The 23,136-nt window shown below is 44.3% G+C and overlaps 1 protein-coding gene across 3 annotated transcripts in view; it reads right to left on the bottom strand.

Moving 5' to 3' along the window:
* bicc1a (BicC family RNA binding protein 1a) overlaps positions 1 to 23,136 on the bottom strand; it is a 298,647-nt gene that overhangs the window by 19,249 nt on the left and 256,262 nt on the right. For 2 of the 3 annotated variants that reach the window (XM_078565906.1, XM_078565907.1), the window contains exons 11-15: positions 16,392 to 16,591; positions 13,159 to 13,288; positions 7,163 to 7,319; positions 4,438 to 4,618; positions 502 to 541 (exon numbers count right to left, since the gene is read on the bottom strand). In XM_078565906.1, the coding sequence (XP_078422032.1) occupies positions 502 to 541; positions 4,438 to 4,618; positions 7,163 to 7,319; positions 13,159 to 13,288; positions 16,392 to 16,591 (708 nt within the window). The remainder of the gene's footprint in view (positions 1 to 501; positions 542 to 4,437; positions 4,619 to 7,162; positions 7,320 to 13,158; positions 13,289 to 16,391; positions 16,592 to 23,136) is intronic. The other variant, XM_078565908.1, reaches the window with a different exon arrangement.

A 23,136-nucleotide genomic window follows, 5' to 3' on the forward strand; every position in this document is an offset into this window, starting at 1 on the left:
AACAGTAATTTCTCAAACACTCTGGCATGATGTGCCAAGTGAAGGAACATCAACTGTTCTTTCTGCCTCTCTCCTGATTTATATCCTAGAGCTTCTGAGTGGAGATCCACTAAAAGCATTTACGTAAGTACTACGTAGGATTCATCTGCTATTAATACCCTTGGCATATGGCTCAGGAACTCAGGAATGTGCATGGCCATTTACCATCAAGCTTTACTGGGTGTTGGTCATCACTACAGACCAGTGTAAAAAAGTAGTGGTCTTAACTGCCAATTAGAATTCAGTACAGTCCACCCAGAAACAAGAGCTTTAAATGTGCTGTCAACCTTTTAAACACATACTTAACAAAGCCAATACAGTTTGGATGGTCAGTATGTTCGAGGCAAACGCATTAGTCTTTACAGGAACTCGTAGCAACCAACAAACACTCGTTTGGAAGATTTGCTATCTTGAACTGTTGACAAATAGCAAAAGGTCAGAGGTCACTGTCACACCACATACCTTTGGTTGCCAACAGCTTCTTCTGTTCATAGTCAAAAGCCTGAAAGTGAAAAGGAGACACAACGACTTAACAGCACTCACTGAAATGTCACTCCGACATGACCATTTCTCCAGGAGCAAATACTTCAAATATGGTCCATGGGTTTTCCCGAACACAGAAACTGTGAGGAGCTGGATAACATGACAGATCTGAGATGGAAGTTTTGAAGGTACCAAAATGTTCATTCAAAACCAAACAAACAAGGTTAAACAATACAAACTGAAAATCTCGTATAGTATTTCCACCCAATGCAAACTTGATAACAAAGCACCTCTGCTTTGCTTCAACAAAACTATCTTTTAGCTTTAAAAGGAATCGCTCTCAGGTACAAACATTGTTGGGTGTTTCTACAGTTTCTCCAGAGTGATGGGAACTGTAGGGAGCAACTTTACATTACCAAGGAATATTACGATTCTAGCACAGGCATATTTTCTAAAAACATCAATTCATTCAAACAAATTTTAGAAACTTTATCTTAAAAACTAAATCCCAGTCCACATTTTCAATGTGAGTGGGTATAAAATGACAACCAAATAATGCTACACACCCACAGACTGACCCCAGGCAACATTATTGTGTTTTGAAAACAGGTGGAAAAAAAAAGGACTTGCATTTATATAGCACCTTTAATGTCCTCAGGACATCTCAAAGCACTGTTATACTGTAGAAGGCATGGTAGATAATTTGCACGTGTCAAAGTCCCACAAACAGTCATGTGATAAGGAGCAGATAATCTGTTTTTCCGAAGCTGGTTGAGGGACAAATATCGACCAGGACACCAGGAGTAAATCCCCTGCTCCCTATCAAAATAGTACCGTGGGATCTTTACATCCATTCGAAAGGACAGCCAGGGCATGGGTTTACTACATCAGCCAAAAGATGGCAGTGCAGCACTCCCTCAGCAGTGCATCGGAGTATCAGCCTGGCTTTTGTGCCCAAGTCTCTGGACTGGAACTTGAACCCTGTCCTGGCCAGAAGACAGGAACGAAAATATATATATATATATTATGTGTCAACCTGGCTACTCTATAAAATTATTTTAATTTAAAAAATGGACAAAGCTTTACCCACACTAGCCACGACTCACAAGACGAATTCCTAACCTTCAGACAAACAGCAGAGACTCGCTATCTCTAAAAAGGCACTAATGCACCCTACCACCACCACCTCCACCGACCCCAGAACTGCAAAGGAGCCTCTTTATATTTCCAAAGAAGAATTCTAGCCAACGGAGATGGTATGTCTACAAAGGAATAAAGGGACCCGGACTATTCTATTAAACACCTCAAGATTCCAGACCTGGGAAAATGCATCCTTTATCCAACACCCAGAGGAAAAATTGGGAGATATGTCACCTGACTTCCCCCAAGCTGCTGGAACCTGTAATATTGCTGTTTGGAACTGAACTCAGGCAGGGTACCATTTTATCATCTAACAGGTAGCAGCAGGAAGAGCTCTGTCCAGGTGAAGTGCCTGGCCCTCACCTACACAGTGAACTACTGGAACATTGGAACTCCTGTATCTGTGCCTTCAAGACTAATTCATCTCTACGTGCCTTTTTCAATCGTGGAAGTCCTCGCTCCTGGAAAGACGGATCACCCTGCAACAGTTTCAGCCTGCTAACCTCTGAAGGAATATCCCACTGGACTTCAGATTCTGCACGCTGGACTCACGTGAAACCATAATTCTTATCTTTATCATGGTCTTTGCCCTGAATCCCTTAAACATCTTTTATTGTATGAATGCAAAAGGGGCAGATGTTGCAAAACCCTTTCCCGCGTTTTGTGTGTGTGTAAAATAAGCTACCCCTCTTAGTTCATCTTATCTCGAGTTGCTGTAGGGTTATTAATAGAGAATTAGGGAAAGTTTTCCCCCCATTGGGGGGGAGGGGGGAGTGCAGGAGCGGGCGCGAGCAGGTGCACCTCCGATTGGTGGGGGGGGGGGCGCCATTTTATGTGGGCAGGCCAATTAAGGCCTGCCCAGTGTGACGTCCGCCAGGAAGCGCTATGTGCTCCCTGTGTGGGCGGGGGGGAGGGGATTCCCTCAGCCGGGAGTGCGCTCTTTCACATGACACTGTTACATGAGTTGGGACATGTCCATCACTTTAATTCAAACCTTTAATAAATAGTTGAAAACCCTCATGAAACCTCATCCCACCCGTGGATGAGGTTTCATGCTTTTTCTGAAGCCCGCCAGGGCTCCCGGCCTGCCCGCCAACCCCAAGGTTGGATGGGCAGGTCCCTTAATTATGTTAATGGATTTTTAAATGACCTCAGTAGGTCATTGACAGGTCAGTGGGCGCACAGCTGATTCGGCTGCACCCCAGCTGACCTGAAAATGGAAATGACGCGGGTTGATGTCGGGAGTTCCGCTCAACGTCATCCCGCGTCGGCGAGCGGGCCCCTCCCCCCGCCCTAGGCTAACTGCCAAACTGAAGGGTTGGGGAAAATACACCACCACTTATAAAGGGGGAAATCAGAAACCAAAAACACCTTTCTGTTTACGGACGGGTAGTGGGAGGAGAAATCGGGTCGGTTCAAGTTAAACTGCTCCGGTCCGTAACAACCCACCATCTTCTGACTGAGAGGCAAGCGTGCTATCCACTGGGCCACTGCTGATACCTTCTACTTTCTGTTTTTACTTAGTTCTTACCACTACAGATAGGCTTCCCTTTGCAGATGGACTGGGCGGTGAACTCCAACATAACAGTATGTGAACTGGTCCAAACTCAGTGTAGGGAAAAGAACGGGAGGTGATGGTGTAGTGGTAATGTTACCGGACTTGTAATCCAGAGGCCCAGGTTAATGGGTTCAAATCCCATTGAATTTAAATTCAATTAATAAATCTGGAATATAAAACTAGCCTCAGTAATGGTGGCCATTTCAACTATCATCAATTGTTGTAAAAACCCATCTGGTTCACTAATGCCCTTTCGGGAAGGAAATCTGCCATCCTTACCTGGTCTGGCCTACATGTGACTCCAGACCCACAGCAATGTGGTTGACTCTTAGCTGCCCCTCTGAAATGGCCCAGCAAGCCAGTTCAGGGGCAATTAGGGATGGGCAACAAATGCTGGCCTTGCCACCAACACCCACATCCCATGAAAGAACAAAAAAAGAAATAAAAATTGAACATAGCAAGAACAATTCGATTAGTGCAAAGATATCAACCAATCTTGATAATTTTGGGAGCTGATGGAACAAATGGAGTAAAAAATGTAAAACTGCAGGAGTAATGTCAGTGGCTTTCAGCTCTTGGTTAATCCCAATATTATGACAAAGGCCCAAGTAATCCTAGAAATATTTTCCTTCAGAAATGTCTCCCCTTCTCTTCCGAACATGGGAGAATCAGGTTAGTAGGGCTTCTTCCCCAAGCGGCCTCTCAATGCGTTTACACTTATATAGTGGGTATGCACAATCCATTCAACCATATGGGCAATGCGCTCAAACCCCTCCGTGCTCTCACCTATCTGCCCTTTTCCCAGCAGACATCAACCAGTCAATCAGACCTGTTGGCTGATTTCAATCATACTTGGGACCAAAGCCAATTGCAAGACCCTAACTACGGCCTGGGCTGAAGCCAACTAACTGAACATAGGATAGGGAATGAACTCTGAACTTGCCTGATCTGTTATGGCCTAGTGCCAGATGGGCAGTGCGATTAACCATTGAGCCACTGGGGGCTTGCCATCATTTTGAAAATTCAGCATTCATCATACCTGGTTACTAGGTTCAAAATATGTTAACCAGGAAACAATGACAGATAATTCAGCTGACACCCAACACAGTTCTCTCAAATCTCTAGTAAACCAGTTTTGTTTTTTACAAAGATACACACAGGCCACATTGATTGAAATCGAGTACATGCCTATCTTTTTGATTTCTCAAGACGCATACCATCAGTGCTGCTACCTGGATATTTGCATACGCTGACTGTGGTGCAAGTCGCAGTCGCTCCGAATTCTGTTGGGCGGCAGCAGCTCGTTCTGCTGCCCGCTCACTGCCAGGGGCCCGCTTGTCAGTGGTGCTGCCCTCAGTGGCACTGGAGTCAGAATCTGAGAGCAGTCTGTCCGAGGTACTGTAAGGCAAAATCATCCATCAGAATTGGCTTCCTGTAAGAAGGTAATTTTCTATGTTTACATTCACCTCGGCAAACAAAATCGAATTACAGAGTAGCTACAGCACAGAAACAGGCCATTCAGCCCAACTGGTCTGTGCTGGCGTTTATGCTCCATGTGAATCTCCTCCCACCCCTCTTCATCTTACCCTATCAATCTATCCTTCTATTCCTTTCTCCTTCATGTATCTAGCTTTCCCTTAAATGCATCTATACTATTCACCTCAACTACTACTTGTGATACCAATACTCCATACTCTAACCATGCTTGAGGGAAAAGACTTGTTCTGAATTCCCTATTGGATTTATTAGCTTTGATTTCTGCACCCCTACACCCCACCACCCCCGAGCTCCCCACCATCCACTCACCACCCCCGAGCCCTCCACCATCCACTTACCACCTCCTTACACCCAACCATCCCCTCACCACCCCCCTACACCCCACCATCCCCTCACCAACCCCCTACACCCCATCATCCCTACACCACCCCCGACCTCCTCACCATCCACTCACCACCCCCGACCTTCCCACTATCCCCTCACCACACCCTAACCTCCCCACTATCCCCTCACCACCCCCCGACCTCCCCACCATCCCCTCACCACCCCCCTACACCCCACCATCCCCTCACCAACCCCCAACCTCTCCACCATCCCCTCACCAACCCCCAACCTCTCCACCATCCCTCACCTCACAGGAGCAGTTAACAATAAAATAAAAATGGTGAAGATTTTTCCTCAGTCCATCCGCACTAAGTTAATGTATTTCCAATTCCAGATCTGGCTTAGACTTTGCTTGGGGAAAGAGATGCTTTGGCCACTCCCTTGAGGTAAGCAGCCCACATTATAGGAAGGATGTGATTGCACTGGAGGGGGTGCAGAGGAGATTCACCAGAATGTTGCCTGGGATGAAACATTTAAATTATGAAGAGAGGTTGGATAGGCTTGGGTTGTTTTCATTGGAGCAGAGAAGACTGAGGGGCGACCTGATCGAGGTGTACAAGATTATGAGGGGCATGGACAGGGTGGATAGGAAACAGCTGTTCCCCTTAGTTGAAGGGTCAGTCACAAGGGGGCATAAGTTCAAGGTGAGGGACAGGAGGTTTAGGGGGACGTGAGGAAAAACTTTTTTACCCAGAGGGTGGTGACGGTCTGGAATGTGTTGCCTGGGAGGGTGGTGGAGGCGAGTTGCCTCACATCCTTTAAAAAGTACCTGGATGAGCACTTGGCACATCATAACATTCAAGGCTATGGGCCAAGTGCTGGTAAATGGGATTAGGTAGGGAGGTCAGGTGTTTCTCACGTGTCGGTGCAGACTCGATGGGCCAAAGGGCCTCTTCTGCACTGTGTAATTCTGTGATTCTGAGTCTCCTGCTCAGGAGTGAACCCTGTACTGCACACTGTCTAATTATAGCACAGTGCAACCTGTAAGGAAGACCCCTAGTGATCTGAAGGTGGATAGAGGACATGTCAGTGAGATAAGACCAGGTATAAATCATTCAGCAGCTATACAGTCAGCATGTACAGACTAACTGTTTTAATCGAATCTCAGTTTAAGCTAACTGATTTCAAGGCAAGTAAGGACAGCATGCCACACTGACCCTTTTACTGACCCTTTTAAGAAACAATCATTTTCTGGAATCCAGTGAATTATCTAATCCTAGGCAGGCATTCTCCTTAAAGTTTACCTGCTTGGAACTCACCAACTGACCTCTTGGGCAGCTGATCCCGAGCCCTCTCCACATTCAGGGATTGACCAGGAGGATTGTCAATCTCCCCTTCCTGGGTGTGGATCCTGAGAGGCTATGGCCTGCTCTTCCAAACAGAGAATGGGCGACTGAGGCAATCTGAACCCCCATGGTATCTGCTGGTATCAGTTAGGCAGCGCCCCCTACCCCCCAAATACCAGCATTGCAAAACAGCTGTGTATAGCTTTAAAATGCATTCTAATGCCCATCCTATGGCTCCTGATGTAACTCAACTTCAAAGTAACCATGTTCACAGAAAAAAAACCAAGTTCTTTTCCATGGGAAAATAATCAAAACCCCTGGAATGTGACAGAAGATCTCTGGGCCCCACTTGAAATTAAAACCAAGGTCAGTCATGGAGAGAGGAGAATTTGGCTGTTAGCACTTTTCCCTCTAACATAATGGAATTTGTGTAAACACTTTCCCTGATGAATCATTTTTTAAAAATAAAATGTAAGGTCATTTCTCCATATGTACTTTTATTAAAATCTTCCACAAGTTTAAATGCCTCTATTAAATTTCTCCCCTCTGCCCTGTGGAGAAATTCTCTATTCTCTCCATATCACCACCCTCCCTGGTAGAATTCTGGTAAATCTACTCTGCACCCTCTCTGGGGAATACATTGAAAATAATATATTCTTATGAACAGTAGAATGCCTTGCTCGCCACCATAATGGCCTGTGAAAGTCAGTGCTCAACAGGTGTCAAGTTACAGGGCGCGGGTGCAGTTTGCCCCACAGTCTACTAAAGTACTTACTGCCGATGGGTATTCTTAGTGCCCTGCAGCAACTCCAAGGTCTGTCGTTTCGCCGCGGGCGTGGAGGGACTACTGAGCATCTGCTTTAGTTCACTGCTGTTGGCTGAGTGCGAAGGGCTTCTGGGCATGCCCACTTCCACAAAGGCATCATTGGAACCTGTGAAAACCAGCGGCAGAAGCTTGAAGCTAAAGCTCAAAATGGCGTCGCTTGTACCACAGCCAACACAATGCAATGTTAGGAGGAGAAAAACCCTTCTGGCAAATGCTGTGACACTTGCGAGTACATGACATGGGAATTTCAAGAGTTATTGATATTGGCTTAAACAAAGAACACAATCATTTTCTAGAGTGTAGTTATTCCCATCAAGTCAATTATTCTTGAACACAGGGATGGTGTGAGGATAAAAAGAGTTGGGCAGGCTGTAGGCGAAAGAGTCCAGATTTACTGACTTAGCACAACACACTCACCACCTTGTCCTATAATGTCGTGCTTACATTCATATCATATGTGATACTGCAACGCATTTGCAATTGGGAATTAAAGAGTTCCATTTATAAATTATCTGTAGTCAGTTTTGGCCAAGTCCTGACACACAATATTGGCTACCCCAGGGCTGTTGCAAGGTGAGGTACGAGTGAATGTCCTTGACATCAAGGCAGCATTTGACCGAGTGTGGCATTAAGAAGCCCCAGCAAAACTGGAGTCAATGGAAATCAGGGGGAAACTCTCTGCTGGTTGGACCCATACCTAGCACAAAGGAAGATGGTTGTGGTGGTTGGAGGTCAATCATCTCAGCTCCAAGACATCACTGCAGGAATTCCTCAGGGTAGTGTCTTAGGCCCAACCATCTTCAGTTGCTCCATCAATGACCTTACTTCCATCATAAGGTCAGAAGTGGGAATTTTCACTGATGATTGTACAATGTTCAGCACCATTCGTGGCTCCTCAGATACTGAAACAGCTCATGCCCAAATGCAGCAAGACCTGGATAATAATGCAGAGAAAAACTAGAATGCTACAAGACGGAAAAAAAATTAGAAGAAACAGTCTGGCTTGAAGAAAAGTTCAAGAAGCAGATACACAGAGGAAAATCACCAGGGCCAAGCACCAAAGAAAGGCTTGGAAGCCGAAGACAGATGTTTAAAATTCTTGAGTGCAGCAGAAGACTCCATGCGATTTCTTGGAAGGCCAGCTTCAATTTCCAGAGTGCAGAGTCAGCAGACCTAGCGGGAATGACCTAAAACTTTTAAATTCCGGGATACAGCAAGTCCTGAGAAACTTTTAAATCGTCCAGTGATCAGAAATTTCCATTTAAAAACTCCGTCGGAAGAATGAGACATGTGGTGTCAGTGCTTGCTCTGAAAAGGTGGCAGCGGGGGTGGGGTGGAGGGGAATTAATTAATTAATTAGGAAGAATTGCAAGTAAAGAATCAGCTTTAAAGGCTAGAATTCGATGCTTTCATGACCCTAAAGCATAGCGCTGAGATGGAGAGGTCTGCAGCTAGTCGATCCAATAATTTTAGTACGTCAACTTGAGCAGATGATTCGTTAATTCCTTGTCTAGCAATAATATCATCCATACCGGGCCTACAGAATAAACCAGTGTGTTAACTTGTTCAGTTTCTGTCTTCTTATCCAGACCTGTAGCAATCATGTATCTAAAGAATCTTTTTCTCTAAAGTCCCCAATTATGTGATTGTTCTGGGCCTTGGATAAATCCAAATTGACTTGGAAGAGTGGATTACCTATCCATGGTTAAAAAAATTTGAAGTGTGCATTCAGCTTTAGGAAGTTGCTGAAATTCAAGATGGCGCAGCCACTCGTTTGAAGACGAAGGGCTCACCTGCGCCCTTTGTTTAAAATTTTTTCAAGGCTAAATGCAAGCATCATTGCAGTGGGAGCTTGCCAATTCTCTAACCAGGGATCAGAAATCCACTCTTCAAGGTCAATTTGGACTTATCCACGGCCCAGATCAATCACATTACTGGGCACTTTGGAGAAAAAGATTCCTTAGATGCATGATTGCTTCAGGTCTGGATAGAAAGGCAGAAGCTGAACAGGTTATTTAAAAAAATTCATTCACAGGATGTGGGCTTCGCTGGCTGGGCCAGCATTTATTGCCCATTCCTAACTGCCCTTGAGAAGGTGGTTGTGAGCTGTCTCCTTGAACCGCTGCAGTCCATGTGGTGTAGGTACATCCACAGTGCTGTTAGGAAGGGAGTCCAGGATTTTGACCCAGTGACAGTGAAGGAATGGTGATATATTTCCAAGTCAGGATGGTGAGTGAGTTGGAGGGGAACTTCCAGGTGGTGGTGTTCCCATTTATCTGCTGCCCTTGTCCTTCTAGATGATAGTGATCATGCGTTTGGAAGGTGCTGCCTAAGGAGCCTTGGTGAGTTTCTGCAGTGTATCTTGTAGATAGTACACATTGCTGCTACTGTTTGTCAGTGGTGAAGGGAGTGAATTTTTGTTGATGTGGTGCCAATCAATCAGGCTGTTTTGTCCTGGATGGTGTCAAGCTTCTTGAGTGTTGTGGGAGCTGCACTCATCCAGGCGAGTGGAAACTATGCCATCACACTCCTGATTTATGCTTTGTAGATGGTGAACAGGCTTTGGGGAGTCAGGAGGTGGGTTACTCGTTGAACTATTCCTAGCCTCTGACCTGCTCAGAGTATTTATGTCAGAGTCACAGTATTTATATGGCTAGTCCAGTTCAGTTTCTGATCAATGGTAACCCCCAGGATGCTGATAGTGGGGGATTTAGCAAAGGGAATGCCATTGAGTGTCAAGGGGCGATGGTTAGATTCTCTCTTGTTGGAAATGTGTGGCACGAATTTCCTTGTGACTTGTCAGCCCAAGCCTGGATATTGTCCAGGTCCTGCTGCATTTGGACATGGACTACTTCAGTATCTGAGGAGTTGTGAATGGTGCCAAACATTGTGCAATCATCACACTGCTTTACTCAGTAGGCCCAATAGTGGACAACATTATTGCTAGACAAAGAATTAATGAATCATCTGCTAAATTTGAAGTGCTAAAATCATTCAAAGTTAATTTTAACCTATGATGTAACAAAATCCTCAAAAGGGCTGAATTTAATAAGCAAGTCCAGCAGCCAAGAGAACCTGTTGACTCATTTACTAATGATCTGTACAGGAGGACTGATGGTTGCGAATACGGAAACCTAAAATCTGAACTTATCAGGGATAGAATAGTTGTATGGGTAGTGGACATACACTCTCAGACATGTTGCAAATAAAAGAAAATCTAACCCTTGAGAAAGCTATCCAGATTGTCAGGCAGTCTGAACTCCACGTGCAGTACAGGTCCATTTTAAGAGGAGAAAGTAAAGCGTGTACAAAGGAAATCCCTCAGTCCAGTTAGTTAAACAGCACAGAAACAGATATTCCAGACCAAGGGAAGCAATGCCCTAACCAATCAGTAGAGCGACTGTGCCAGTCTGTGGAGCAAAGCGCCTCCCACAGGTGAGAGCAATGTCCTGCAATTTCAGCCCAATGTAACAAAATTGGACATTTTGGTAAACTATGCAAGGTCAAAACACCTAAACTCATGGAAGACTCAGAAATGATTCAAGAGGTTGAAATCGCACACCAAGAGGACACACAGCTATGCTTCTTGGGTGAGCTCAAAGAATTTTCATATTGGAATGTGGACATTTCAGTTAATGGCCATCTACAAACTTTAAATTGGACACGGGAGCCAGTGTTATGGTCCTGTTGGACAAGGAACCATGGCTGAAAAACCTCAGGCTTCGAACAGCACACACACCACTCTATGGGCCGGGTGGAATACGATTTCCGGTCACAGGCATGATTCCGGGACTACTAAGATGTGACAACAAATAAATCTTCGAGCTGATGTATGTCATCCGTAACCAGTCTTTTTCTCTCTTGAGCAGAGATTCCTGTGTAGCCCTGAATTTTCTCAAAACAACAGAAGATGTGAAGACAACCACTGTCGTAGATTATACAGAGCAGTAAGTTCCCGAGAGCTCAAACAAGAAAGAGTATCCAGGCTGGGACTTCAGCTCTGAACTGTCTTCTCTCTGTGCAGAGCAGGTTTGTCCATTTTCGTTACAGGTGCCGGAAAGCCCTCATTGGTCGGACCAGCCAGCCACTCAGATGGTTACCATGCTGCCTCCAGTGGAGGATAGACAAGAGAGCAAACAACAACCAGAAAAGCCTCAACCTCCGGCGACCGTTGATGAGGTTAACACTGTGACCACAGAGCAAACGCTGCAACTCCCAGCCAGCATGACAGTGCCACAGACAATGCTGGAACCAAGCAGCAGGCGTTCATTGTAGACAGCACCCCACACAGCCAAACACAAAGGTGAGCTTACCAAAAAAAACATACTCATAACGGGAATGGCCAACTTCTATCACAGAGGCATCATGACAACCGCATGACAAAAGAGGAAAAAACACTATGGGGACAAGCACAGTGTTTGTCCACCCTAGAAAAAAAGATAAATCAACAATCACCGATCACCACAACTGCCAAATCGACAGAGGGCGGTTCAATACCAAGGAATGGAAAAAGAGGATAAAAAGATGCCCAGATGCCAGAGTAGCCTCCAAACCAACAGGGTTTACCTGTAACAACAGAGCCTACAACTCCTCTGACAGTAGCATAAATGAGATATGGACAGGTTTAAGGCCTCCAGACTGCCTGAACCCATGAACTCAGACTTGAAGAGGGGAGATGGGGTAGTAATAACAATGTAAATACATGGGGTAAGCTAGGAGAATAACTTGAAATACATTGGATAAAGACTTAGGGGAGGTGTAGTATAAAGGTCTGACACATTAATGGTTAACATGGCACTGAGTACAGTATTGCCCAAACAGTGATGTAAGAGAACCCATGACCTGCACCTAGGGGTCAGTCTAGTGTTGGACAGAGCTGTGTGCACAAGCAAGCATGGAGACAGCTCCTAGCTTGAACCCGTTACTGTGTATATGTACATAGTTCTTATAGTTAATAAATACATACAGTTAACCTACTTAAGATGATGAAAACTTCACTAAGACCTGAGCACCCTACAACATTGGTGCCACCAAGATTTGTGCACTCCGCTCATCATCTGGTCATCACCCAGGAGCTTGCCTTTCTGAATAGTTGAACTTGAAGTGTGGTTAAGTTGCTCATGCTCATAATAATAATAATGTCATAGCAATATCATTTTAAAGTTTCAGAATTTAGGCTTCAGTTTTTTGCTATGGGTGCCACCCCCAAATTTTTCTGTCCCAGGCAACCGCCTAGTTCTCCTGGCGGTTTGCGCTGGCCTTGAGTCACCCTCAAAAGTGTTTGGGCGGTGGGGTCATGAAGCTCTTTCTGATGCCGTGCCCCCTTTGCATGCTTGAATTATTAGATAGTATGTTGAAGCTACAGTTGCAGTGTTGGTCTGGGATGGTTTCACTCTATTCCAATGCTGTCATTATGGTGTCAGTGCAGCCTGAACCCAGTTAAGCCCAACCTGAAATTGCTGGAGAAGACTCTGTCCTTTCTCAGTTCTCCTCAGAATTAGTCAGATTGCCATGCCAACTCTAGACCTGTAGTGCAAGTGGACCTACAGCTTTGCTTCCAGCTGGTACATAAGGAAAGAATACAAAGAACTGTGGGCAGACATCTCAATTTTAAGTGAAACAAAAATATTTTCAGTGTCTCTATTGCAGTTTGGCAGCAAAGTAAAACTCCTCCTATATCCCAGTTACAGAGCCCAGGGGTGACATTGGACATGTATCTGACTGAATCAGTGTGACACTTCCCTTTTCTCCCATCAGCCATCTTACGTCCTTTGAACCAAGGCTGCCAGCCAGTTTAGTCTTGATTACTAGCAAGTTACAGTAGTTTGTACAGTGTCCACAAGTGTAAATTTATTTAACATACAAATTTTACTGATTAAAGAAACTCCGATCCCAGTGGCCCAGGGCCAGCGTTAATAACACCAGTTTTTCCATTGGAAATTTACCTTCCCCTTGATTGGACTTGCTGGTCAACTGCTCTTGGGGGCTGATTGCATTCTCCTCAGAGTGGTTACTGCTCAACACTTTATCTGCTAGACAGGGAGTTGAAATTCTAGTATAAATGGTACTTGGAGGCTGTGAAAACAAAACATATTAAATCCCCTTTCAGTTATACATGTCATATAGGAAAATGCCACAGAAATGTTTGCAGGCATTTTGGTTTATGCATGTGTTCTGTATTACAGGCCATTCAGTGCAGACACACTGTAGCATTCCTACATTGCAAAAATGACAACATGTCTAAAATATTTCATTGCCATAAAGCACTGCAGGACATCCTAAGGTCACAAGAAGTGCTACATTAATGCAAACTGTGTGTTACGTTAATGCAACTGTGTGCAGTTTTTGTCTCCTTATTTAAGGAAGGATGTAAATTCATTGGAGGCGGTTCAGAGGAGGTTTTACTAGATTGATACCTGGAATGAGCAGGTTGTCTTATGAGGGAAGGTTAGACAGCCTGGGCTTGTTTCCACTGGAGTTTAGTAGAGTCAGGGTGATTTGATTGAAGTATACAAGATCCTGAACGGTCTTGATAAGGTGAACGTGGAAAGGATGTTTCCTCTTGTGGGTGAGTCCAGAACGAGGGGGCACTGTTTTAAAATTAAAGGTCGCCCTTTTAGGACAGAGATGAGGAGAAATTTTTTCTCTCAGAGAGTTTTGCGACTTTGGAACTCTCTGCCTCAGAAGGCGGCGGAGGTGGGTCACTGAAAATTTTTAAGGCAGAGGTAGACAGATTCTTGTTAGGCAAGGGAATCAAAGGTTATCGGGGGTAGATGGGAATGTGGAATTCAAAACACAGACAGATCAGCCATGATCTTATTGAATGGCAGAGCAGGCTCGAGGGACCGAATGGCCCACTTCTGCTCCTATTTCTAATGTTATTTTACATAAGCTCTATCTTTATCTTTCTAAATGGAAACTCCATTTTGACTGCAGTGCAAGGAAGCACATCTTCTCACTGGTGCCACTGATAATCTGCTGGTGATGTTTCAATAACCCAACAGTCTCTTGCCTTGTCTTTCAGTTTGAAGCCAACTTGATTAATCTGAGTACAGGCCTAGTGGGTTCATGTGTCAGGAATCAAACATTAAAGTTCTGTTTGAACTAATTTTACAGAACATGCGGTTGATATTCCTAAATGATTGATTTCTCTACACCGGAGACCTTGGATAACCTTTTAAAATCTATTCCACATTGGTCTAGGTAATTTTAAGTTACATTTTATTGGTCCTTGAGAACAGTAAACAAGAGACTATTCCTTCTAATTAATAGCGCCTCCGCATCCAAAGTAAAAAGAGTGTTTTAAGAACATCTTCCTGAGCACTGCAACTTAAATAATGTTTTGTTCTAATAACTATTCTTACTAATATGGTTTCCTAGTGTGTCAGTGGCCACATGACAGTGAGCTAAAAAAAAACCAACAAAAGTTCAAGGTTCAATCCCTAAATGATACTGGATTCACTTCTGAGGCGTTATGGGGACATTCCACTTCTCACCCTTTCCCAGGCTAGAAAAGGAAGGAGGGAGTCAGCAAACATTCCTGCTCTTGCCAGCTCAACTGAATTGCTTCAAATCTTGCCTCTAAATCAGAAGGTTGTGGGTCAGGACTCGAGCAGAGGTCTAGGTTGAGGCACTTGTACAGCACTAATAGAGTGCTGCTCTGTCAGGGGTGCTGACTTTCGACTGGGTCATTAAACCGAGGTCAGTCTGCCTATACAGGTGGACGCAAAGATCCACAGGACATTTTGCAGGTGAGTGGGAAGTTCTCTTGAGTGTCCTGGCAAACATTCCTCACTTAACTAACAGCACCTAAAACAGATTAGCTGGTCACTTAACTCATTGCTGCTCACTGAATCTTGCCGTGCAGAAATCAGTTGCCCCGTTATTAAGAACAGTAAATACTATAAAGTACATTGAAACACCCTGAGGAAATGACAGGTGCTATATAAATGGAAACTCTTTGCTTTGTTTCTTCTCTTTTAAGTTCTCTTCATTTTTTTAAAACCCCATTTCGTTGGCATTTTCTCTCTATTGCCACGAGTATTAGTAGTTCTGTGTCTATCATTGTGGCTCAAAGTCCCTTTGTGTCATTGCCACTTTCTCTCTCTCCCTGTGCTCATGTTTCTCACTACATCATTGGCTAAATGGCTGCCACAGTGGTTGACATAACTAAATACATTCTGCATAAAGGTTTTGAAATGTTTCGCAGAGATGTGTTATACAACAAGTAGTTTTTCTGTTCCCACCATGTGAAGACTCATGTAGCGAGTGTGTGGATCGAGCACAAGCTTGATGAGCTAAATGGCCACCATCTGTGCTGCACTATTCTATGATTCTCTGATACATCTGAGAACAGGATCATGTCTAGCTGTGTTGGTGTCCCCACAAGATTAAATAGCTGGGTTCCCAGACGGAGGTACCAGAGAGCTGTCGCCACCCCCTGAAACAAAGACCAATACGAGTTGAGCCTTCAGAAAAATTTACAGACATCATGCAAGGGGTGTAGATTTTGAAATCTGCAATGTTCTTTCAGCACTGAGGGTTAGAACAAAAGTTTTTTTTAAATCCCTTTCCCTCCAACAGAACATATAACAGTCAGGGCAAGTGAGACTAATAATCACACAGTAAAACATCAGTCCAAGCTAAAATATTACTCAGAGGATTGTTATCCTTCCAGGATTTACCGAGAGTCTCGCGGTGTTAGAGATTAATCTTCAGCACATTGCTGTGAACATCACCCAGGACAAAAATCAAAGGAGAATTAAAAAAAATAAAGTGATTGTTTTTTTATTTTCATTCAACATTATTTTTTAAATTAGTAAAATAGTGGCAGTGGGGGAAAGGCTATTTGACTGACTGGCAGTCAGGAATCATCAAATTCGGTTATGAAGAGTCATTTCACTTTCCAGTTCATACAGTAAGGCAGTAAAGATGGACTTGTTGGGCAACCAATGGCAACAGTGTAAAGGAGGGGCCAATGGAGGCAGGAGGTCCAGGGACGAAACCTCCAGGAAAACGTCCAATCACATCTGGTGATCCAAGTTAAATATTCCTTTGGGGTTTAAGTTCAATATCTTGTTGACAGAATTCCTAATGCGGTCAACATTCATGAGCTGCCCGGTCATTACTCTGACCATCCAGCCCAAACATCAATCCAAACAGTAACACTTTACCGTACCTTAACATGGCCGTTGATGCAGGAAGTTGGTGTCTTATCACTCTCCGGGGATAAGTTGCTGATCTGAATATCCATGGGTGCTAGACCAGGAGGTGGAGATGGTGTGGTCTGCCCATACCCATGCAGGCCTGACAGCAAGATACTTGTCAAGGCTGCTTGTGTTGTTGGTGGAATCATGAGGGGAGATACTGTGGAGATCCCTGGGTGAATAAATTAAAAAACAAAAATCCATCAACATTTTGCTTATTCTCTTATAAAGAGAAGTCCCTTTTTTGACATTTGTTTGCAAGATTACAAGGTGTCACATTATGTGAGGAATATCTAATCTTGCCTGTGGCTGGTGCTCCATCTAGCAGACCAAAGTGGCCAATTCAAACTAATCAGAACTAGGTTCACACAAACTTGGGTCTTCCTATAACTGCAGATTTCCCTCAATTCTCACAGCATGCATTTGACAAAGAGCTCTAAGACATAAAAACAAAAAGCTAAAAGCTACTGCGGATGCTGGAAATCCAAAACAAAAACAGAATTACCTGGAAAAACTCAGCAGGTCTGGCAGCATCGGTGGAAAAGAAATCAGTTGACGTTTCGAGTCCTCACGACCCCTCTAAGACATACATGGCCCAAGCACCTCTCTAGGGCACAGTTGACATTGATTTACAGCCATACGGATCCATTTACACTTGGGAGAGCTGTCAAATGATGCTCATTTTTACAACTGAGTAGAGGAGAAGTGGATGTGAGCTGCTTACCAAGGAGTCGTTCCCGTTTCAAATTTTGTCAGAAATCACACTATACAATTATTGAACTTTTGCCTCAGCTTTGGCAGTATATTTTGGCAGTTGATTCTTTTCTTACAGTTGTTTGGAAAAAAAGCACCACAAGCCTTCCCCTAAACCGAGCTCCGTCACCCAGCCCCTCTCCCAAACTGAAATCTGTCAGCGAGCCCCTCCCCTAAACCGAGGTCCGTCATGCAGCCCCTCCCCCAAACTGAAATCTGTCAGCGAGCCCCTCCCCTAAACCGAGCTCCGTCATGCAGCCCCTCCCCCAAACTGAAATCTGTCAGCGAGCCCCTCCCCTAAACCGAGCTCCGTCACGCAGCCCCTCCCCCAAACTGAAATCTGTCAGCGAGCCCCTCCCCTAAACCGAGCTCCGTCACCCAGCCCCTCCCCCAAACTGAAATCTGTCAGCGAGCCCCTCCCCTAAACCGAGCTCCGTCACCCAGCCCCTCCCCCAAACTGAAATCTGTCAGCGAGCCCCTCCCCTAAACCGAGCTCCGTCACCCAGCCCCTCCCCCAAACTGAAATCCGTCAGCGAGCCCCTCCCCTAAACCGAGCTCCGTCACCCAGCCCCTCCCCCAAACTGAAATCCGTCAGCGAGCCCCTCCCCTAAACCGAGCTCCGTCACCCAGCCCCTCCCCCAAATAGAAATCTGTCAGCGAGCCCCTCCCCTAAGCCGAACTCCGTCACCCAGCCCCTCCCCCAAATAGAGATCAGTCACTGAGCCCCTTCCTCAAACCCATCACCAGAACCTCCTCCCCCAAAACCAGAGCCCTTGGCATTCGCAATAAGGTAGACGAATTAGCAGTGCAAATAGATGTAAACAGGTAAGATATGATTGCGATTACAGGGACATGGCTGCAGGGTGACCAAGGCTGGGAATTGAATATTCAAGGGTACTTGATATTTAGGACAGACAGGCAGAAAGGAAAAGGAGGTGGTGTGATATTGTTAGTTAAGGATGAAATTCGTGTGATAGTGGGAGAGGATATTGGCTCAGAAAATCTAGATGTAGAATCAGTCTGGTTGGAGCTAAGAAGCAACAAGGGGTGGAAAACATTAGTGGCAATTGTCCATAGGCCTCCAAACAGTAGTGATAAGGTAGGGGGCGGCATTAAACAGGGAATTCGAGATGCATGTAACAAGGGTGCTACAGTAATCATGGGTGACTTTAATCTACATATAGACTGTACAAACCAAATTGGCAATAACACTGTGGCGGACGAATTCCTGGAGTGTGTACGAGATTTTTTTTTAGACCAGTATGTCAAGGAACTGACTAGGGAACAGGCTATCCAAAACTTGGCACATTGAGAAGGGGCTAATTAATAATCTTGTTGTGTGGGATCCTTTAGGGAACAGTGAGCATAACATGATAGAATTCTTCATTAGGGTGGAAAGTGAAGTAGTCCAATCTGAAACTACGGTTCTAAATCTTAGCAAAGAAAACTATGAAGGTATGAGGCGTGAGTTGGCTAAGATAGACTGGGGAATGTCAATAGATGGCATGACGGTGAATAGGCAATGGCTAATATTTAAGGAGCAAATACATGCATTGCAACAGTTATACATTCCTTTCTGGTGCAAAACCACAACAGGAAAAGTGGCCCAACCATGGCTAACAAAAGAAATTAAGGATAGTATTAGACCCAAAGAGGAGTCATATAAAGTTGCTAGAAAAAATAGGAAGCCTGAGGATTGTGAGCAGTTTGGAATTCAGCAAAGGAGGACCAAGAGATTGATTAAGAAGTGAAAAATAGAACATGAAAGTAAACTTACAAGGAACATAACAGCAGGCTGTAAAAACTTCTATAAGTAGGTAAAAAGAAAAAGATTAGTGAAGCCAAATGACAAATGTAGGTCCCTTACAGTCTGAAACGGGAGAATTTAAAATAGAGAACAAAGAAATGGCAGGGCAGTTAAACAACTACTTTAGTTGTGTCTTCCCAGAGGGAGATACAAATAACTTCCCAGAAATGCGAGGGAACCAAGGGCCTAGTGAGATGGAGGACTCAAAAGAAATTAGTATTACTAAAACAATAGTGCTGGAGAAATTAATGGGACTGAAGGCTGATAAATCCCCAGGTCCGATAATCTACATCCCAGGTTACTAAAGGAAATGGCCATGGAAATAGTGGATGCGTTGGTTGTCATCTTCCAAAATTCTGTAGATTCTGGAACAGTCCTGGTGGATTAACGGGTGGGAAATGTAACCCCACTATTTAAAAAAGGGGGAGAAAACAGTGAATTACAGACTAGTTAGGCTAACATCAGTGGTAGGGAAAATGCTAGAGTCTACTGTAAAGCATGTGATAACAGGACACTTAGAAAATATCAAACAGATTAGATAACATCAACATGGATTTATGAAAATGAAATAATGTTTAACAATCCTACTGGAGTTCCTTGAGGAAGTAACTAGCAGAATAGATAAGGACGAACCAGTGGATGTGGTGTATTTGAATTTTCAGGAAGCTTTTGATGAAGTCCCACATAAGAGGCTAGTGTGTAAGATTAAAGCACATGGGATTGGGGGTACTGTATTGGCATGGACTGAGAATTGGTTGGCAGACAGGAAACAGAGAGTAGGAATAAATGGGTCTTTTTTGGAGTGGCAGGCAGTGACTAGTGGGGTACCGCAGGGATCAGTGCTTGGGCCCCAGCTATTCACAATATATATCATTGATTTGGATGAGGGAACCAAATATAATATTTCCAAGTCTGATGACGGCACAAAACTTGGTGGGAATGTGAGCGATGAGGAGGGTGTTAAGAGGCTTCAAGGTGACTTAGACAGGTTGAGTGAGTGGGCATATACATGGCAGATGCAGTATAACGTGGATAAGTGTGAAGTTATCCACTTCGGTAGGAAAAACAGAATGGCAGAGTATTACTTAAATGGCGATAGATTTGGAAACGTTGACCTACAAGAAATGTTGTCGGGCCTAGAAATGTTGATGTACAAAGGGACCTGGGTGTCCTTGTACAGCAATTATTAAAAGCAAGCATGCAGGTTGAGCAAGCAGTTAAGAAGGCAAATGGTATGTTGGCCTTTATTGTGAGAGGACTTGAGTACAGGAGCACGGATGGCTTACTGCAGCTGTACAGGGCCTTGGTGAGAACACACCTGGAGTAGTGTGCGCGGTTTTGGTCTCCTTACCTAAGAAAGGAAAAACTTGCCATGGAGGGAGTGCAGCAAAGGTTCACCAGGCTGATTCCTGGGATGGCAGGATTGTCGCATGAGGAGAGATTGTTCCAACTACCTCTGTAGCTACCTCTTTGACAAAGCCTTTGGTTAAGGAGTGCCTTAAAGGAGGAGAGAAAGCTAAAGAGGAGGAGAGGCGTAGGAAGGGAATTCCAGAGTTTAGGCCCTAGACATTTTCAACATGCCTCAAAAAGATCAAGGAGGCTAACCAACTTCTGAATCTGTTATTTATTAGATCATCATCATACAGGTTGTCCTCAAGTTTAGTTCTGATAACATAGTCCTTGGGCTGAATCTTACCTAGGTCGGGCGGGCTGGGCACAGAGTCGCCACCCGCGATCGACTGCGCGTCGCCATTTTACATGGGTGGGCCAATTAAGGCCTGCCCAGTATAATATGTGTTCCGTAGCGCTCAGCACTACCTGTGTGGGCGAGGGAAGGAGGGAGAGTCGGGGCCTGCGATCTTTTGCGCTGCCTCAGGGAGACTGAATAGACAATAAAAGTTTTTTAAAATTCAAGTAAAAAATCATTTGAACATGTCCCCTCATGTGACAGTGTCACATGAGCTGGGACATGTTTGTCAAGTTCACCAAACTTATTTATTAATTTTATAAAACCTTCAGGAAACCTCATCCCGCCCGTGGATGAGGTTTCCTGGAAAACGCGAAGGCCACTTGGGCTCTTAGCCTGCCCGCCAACCTTAAGGCTGGACGGGCAGCAGTGTTAATGATGTAAATTATTTTCTTAATGGCCTTAATAGGCCTTTGACCGTTCGGTAGGCACACAGCCACTTCCGGCGCACGCCCACCGAATGCAATGTTGAAATGACGCGCAATGACGTCAGGACGCACGCCCGACATCGTCTCGCGTCATTTTATGCGGCGGTGTGTCGAGCCCACCCCTGCACACCGACGGCAAAATTCTGGCCCTTACTTCGATCTGAATTGACACAAAACTAATGGCTTTGCAGCTTCTCAGTTTATTCAGCAAGTGATTTCCACATTCCCACATTTTAAACACAGTGGGACACTGCCTAATGACCATCAGTACATCTCAAATCTCATCCCTTGTTGCTCTCAGTATTTCATTCATTCTCTGCCCTCATTCATCCCTGGCACTTCATGTGCCTGTTTTTGCCTCTTTAGATCTTGCATCTTTATTGGTGTCATAATTCTTAATCCTAATTGGATTATCATTGAATATGTACAGTGTATTAGTTGGCCTATCTGCAGTGAGTGATGGGAGTGAACAGGGCTGGTGCAAGAGCATTTAGTGCCCTGGGTGTAGCACAATGGGTTAATAGTTATGTCACGAGTTAGTGCTTTGCGTAATGATGTAACAGTGACATCAGCCGGTCATGTGATAGAGACTCTGTAGAGAAGGTGGAATAGTCTATACAAAACAAAGACTTACTTACCTTCTAGCCCACCCTGTATGTAGTGTAAATGGAGTAGTTTTGAAGTAACCTACCCGAGTCAGACCCGAGTTACTCATGAGTAGAGGGAAACCTTCCCAGTACAGTACAAGACAAATCACAAAACACTAGGAGAACCTTCAGCCTTTGTGACCAATAACATTATCTTTTGAAAATGAAAGTTGTGCATTATGAATAAAAATTCTGCATTTATCATTACAGGTTTATTTTATATGGAAGAGGAGAATATTATGATACTGATTAGCTCACATGATGTAATATTATTTGCTCCTGCAACAGTTACTAGATGATTTTATGCGCAATTTACACAATCAATAACCATTATGATAGAGTGAGCTAGATTAAATTATATTCTTTGACATTATTTACTGGCTCACATTTTGGGATAATCATGTAGCTGTACAAATTTGCACAACTGTAACATGAACAGAATGAGGAATATAATATGGAATTTTGGGAGAGACTGCAATGGAAATCTATATGTATATCAGTCCATTTGAATGTATATCAATAGATCGAGACCTTTCATTTTCACTGCTGAAGCCTGTTTTTTCACTTATTTAGGTTAATGAATAGTTCCTTTAGTTTTTTGCCATTGTTATGATTCCAGCTGATGTTACTACTGGACCAGCCAAATCCCAGAGGAAACCAGCTTGGTAGATACTAATTTTTTTTTTAAATACGTGGAGAGTGGCTACTGAGCAGAGTCACAGGAGTCAGCTGATAAACTTTTAACAAAAGAATAAAACATTTATTAAACCAGAAAAGATGGAGTATATTATAATGCTCCTTCGCCCACAACTATACTTTCACAGACAAATACAGATTTGTAAGGATAACATAAGTTACAAAAGCTATCTTATACTCTAATATTCACAGTAAGTACCCAGTCCATGTAAACCACTAGACGACCAGGGGTCAGACTCTGAAACCAAGTGACAGATACCACCCCAAACAGATGCTAGGATCTCTCATCAACACTCCCCAGGTGCTTGTCACACTGCAAGCCAACTGGTCTCACTGCACTCTGCCTTTCATGCGAAGGTTTCCAATCTCCACTCTCCAAGAGCTCACCCTGAAATCTTCTCCCAAACCGACGCTTTCTCTTAGGCACCTTCCACAAGGGTCCACCTCTAGGGTTTCAAACTCTCCTTCTGATGTTCCTCCCCCCTGGATGGCCACATGCATTCAAGTTTTCTTCTACACACTCTCTCACTGACTCAGCTGTGCCACCAGAACACCATTGCTTCACATGCCCATAGTGAAGACCTACAGACCGTCAGCTGTTTCCTTGGACCTTCTTGCTTCTCGCTTATATCGTTTTAA

This window comes from Cetorhinus maximus, chromosome 20, assembly GCF_964194155.1.
Source record: "Cetorhinus maximus chromosome 20, sCetMax3.hap1.1, whole genome shotgun sequence".
Classification (NCBI taxonomy): Eukaryota; Metazoa; Chordata; class Chondrichthyes; order Lamniformes; family Cetorhinidae; genus Cetorhinus; species Cetorhinus maximus.